Genomic DNA, 3,149 nt, shown 5'->3' with positions numbered 1-3,149 from the left:
TTGACCGGCCAGCACAACAGCCCTGCCAGGCTCATCACAGGCTCATCCGCTCATCAGGCTCCAGGCTCCAGGCTCGTGGCTCCACTGTCGGCAACGTGCTCGTCGCTCATCTCGTCAAACAACCCAACGGCCAGAACAGCAGAGACAAACACGCCGTTTCAGCGCCCGCTCTCTCACCACCATCATGATTGGCGCGCCGCAATGCTTGTGTATACCCGCCCTTTCTATTCCGCATGTTGCCTGACTCGGCGAGCAGCGCGCCCCACGAAAACCGCCGGAGAATAATATAACGGCGATGCTAAATTACAGGCGGCCGGCTGCCAATTATCGTCGGCACCCTACAGCTACATGGCCAGGTGCGCCGCCGTCGTATCGCGAAAACGATCACAGCCGCTTGATGGCGTCGTCGACGCTCCATTTTTCATACTGGTCCGTCATCTCCCTGGTGATGCGGCGCGGCACCTTGTCCAGCGCGCGTCGAAAGTGCTCCATGCCGATGCGTCGCTTGTCGCCATGCCGGAGGCGATCTCGCAGCGCAGTCCGCGCCGCCTCTGCGCAGATTTCGACAATCTCGGCGCCGGAGTAGCCTTCCGTAAGCGTGGCTAGCTCGCCGAGATCGACGTCATCCGCCAGCGGCCGGCCGTTTTGCACCAGCCGCATCTTCAGTATCGCCAGGCGGGCCTCCATGTTTGGCGGCCCAACGTACAGGATTGCGTCGAAGCGCCCGGGGCGCATCAGCGCCGAGTCCAAAACGTCCGGCCGGTTCGTCGCAGCCAGGACCAGCACGCCCTTCAGCGACTCGATGCCGTCCATCTCGTTCAGCAGCGTCGTCAGCACGTTGAGCCCGCTGAGCTGCTTGCCGCTCTCGCGCGACGCCGCGATCGAGTCGATTTCGTCGAAGAATACGATGCTGGGGCTCGCCGCCCGCGCCTTGCGGAACACCTCGCGCACCGCCCGCTCCGTCTCGCCCACGTACATGCTAGTCAGCTCCGCGCCCTTGACCGCCAGGAAATTGAGGTCTGATTCAGTCGCGACCGCCTTGGCGCACAGCGTCTTGGAGCATCCAGGAGGCCCGTAGAGGAGGATGCCGCGCTGCGGCTGGAGGTCTAGCTCGTGCATATGCTCTGCGTACTATAACAACGTCAGCTTCTACAAGTCTGCCGTATCCGCGCCGTATAAGCCTCACCTTGAAGGGCCATTCCGTGACCTCCTGCAACGCCGCCTTGACGCTGTCCGACCCTCCAATGTCTGACCACCTGACTTTGGGCGTCTCAAGGAAGACCTCGTTCATTGCGGTGGGGCGCACCTGGAGCAGCGCCTCTTCAAAGTCGGCCAGCGATACAGCTGTTGCAACTTGATTGCTTTCCTCCTCGCCTACTACCCCGTCCGGCTCATTCCGCTCGTCATGCTCGAAATACCTGTCGCACGCTCGCTTCAGCGCCTTCTTGTAGAGTGCCGCGAGATCGCGCCCGACGAAGCCGTGCGTCCTCCCGCCCACCGTCTCCGCCGTCTCGTCGGAGATGGGCCATTCCTTTTCTTGGAGCACCTTGAGGATGTCGATCCGCGCCGTCGCGTCCGGCACCGGCACCTCCATCTCGTCGGCAAACAGCTCGGGCGTCCTCAGCCCGGCGTCCACGTCGGCCAAGCGCGTCGTCGCCCCAACCACCAGCACGCGCGCCGTCTCCAGCTTCTCAATCTCCGACGCGATGCACCTCGCGAGCCCGGATCTGGATGACGCGCTGCTGCCGCCGCCGCCGCCGCCCTCGTCGGTGCGTGGGGCGAAGGCGTCCAGCTTGTCGAAGACGATGACGCTGGGCTGCGCCGCTTTGGCCTCCTCGAAACACTTCCGCAGCGCGCTCTGCTGGCTCTTCTCGCCGGCGCTTGCCAGCGGCTCGTCGACGGTGATGACTTTGCGCCATGGGGCGTCGCACAACTTGCGGAGCAGTAGGCTCTTTCCCGTGCCTTCCGGGCCATAGAGTAGTATGCCCGTTGCGCGCCGTAAGAGGTAAGGATACTTGCGGCGGCGCAGCTCGTTGGTGATGTTGGCCAGGCGCTCGTTGAGCTCGAGGATCTGCTTGTGCAGCCCGCCGATGCCGTCCGAGTCGATGGTGAATACCGGGGCGTCCTTGGGCTCCACCTGGGCGACTTGGACCACTTCGTCCTTGCTGAGTAGCTGGACTTCGGTGGCGAAGTTGCACACGTAGGGGGTCTGTGGCTCTTCCGTTGGTGGTTCTACTCTCTCCACGAAATATCGGTTTTTGATACCAGACCTGGGGCCTCTCGAGATGGTAGCCGCGAAAGTGCCTCCGGGAACTACCATGTCAACAGTGCCTGTGGAAAATGTTAGTGATATTAAAGTTACATGGCGACAGAGGCAGAGGATGATCCTGAATGGATGCTGCCACAGTGACGAGAAGGATACAGCAGGTGTACGTACAAAGCGCGACTTTAGCGAACAACTCGATCTCGGGTTTTGAAGTGCTGCTGCTGCCGGGCTCAACTTCTTTGATGTAGATTTTCTGCGCTGGCTGTAGCTCCTGCGGCTCTAGCTTGGTGATGGTCACCTTGTCCTCAAGCTTCACCTTGAATAGCTCCTTCATGGATTCCTCAATGAAGGCCATGCGCTTGGTGCCCTGGCCGGGGTCTTTGGCCAGCCAGGCCACTCCGATGGCTCTCCGCCTGCCATCAGTCTGGTCGAGTTGGCAGTAATCGCCATGTCTCAGCGCTGCGGATGCGAGGTGCTTGCTAGGAATGTGGACTCTAAGGCCGCCATCGAGAGCCTTCGCGGGCAGACCTGAGGCCTTGTTGTTGACGTTGCGGAGCGAAAACTGAGAAATGTCCATGATGAACGTGCGCACCACGATCTATCTCCGTTCTTCAGGGCTTCGTCCACGACGTCGTCCGCACGCCTCGCAGACGATTTTTTCCCGCAATGGACAAGTGAGAGAAAGAATGCCGGTAGCGCAATCGGAAGAGAGTAGACCAGCCGTGCGTCACTGATGGAGAACAGGGACTTTTTTTTCTTCAGATCAGAATTTAAAAAAAGGCACGACTCAGCGGGCGCCAGAAAAGCGGGCGACGACTCGGCAAAAATCCGGCGCAAGAACCAAACACACACGTCCTCCGTCATCGTCCAATCCCGAGCGCCG

The 3,149-nt window shown here is 60.7% G+C and overlaps 1 protein-coding gene across 1 annotated transcript; it reads right to left on the bottom strand.

Annotated features, from left to right (window-relative positions):
• Nucleotides 1–384: 384 nt before the first annotated feature.
• Nucleotides 385–2,843, bottom strand: BKCO1_20001 (aaa family atpase; the record flags this gene model as incomplete). Its single annotated transcript, XM_020272285.1, has 3 exons — nucleotides 385–1,131; nucleotides 1,187–2,331; nucleotides 2,438–2,843. 3 exons carry the CDS (start codon nucleotides 2,841–2,843, stop codon nucleotides 385–387), a joined length of 2,298 nt encoding a protein of 765 aa, XP_020134760.1.
• Nucleotides 2,844–3,149: the final 306 nt, after the last annotated feature.

Source organism: Diplodia corticola (genome assembly GCF_001883845.1).
Source record: "Diplodia corticola strain CBS 112549 chromosome Unknown scaffold2, whole genome shotgun sequence".
In the NCBI taxonomy this organism is placed as follows: Eukaryota; Fungi; Ascomycota; class Dothideomycetes; order Botryosphaeriales; family Botryosphaeriaceae; genus Diplodia; species Diplodia corticola.
This window is presented reverse-complemented; position numbering and strand designations above follow the sequence as displayed.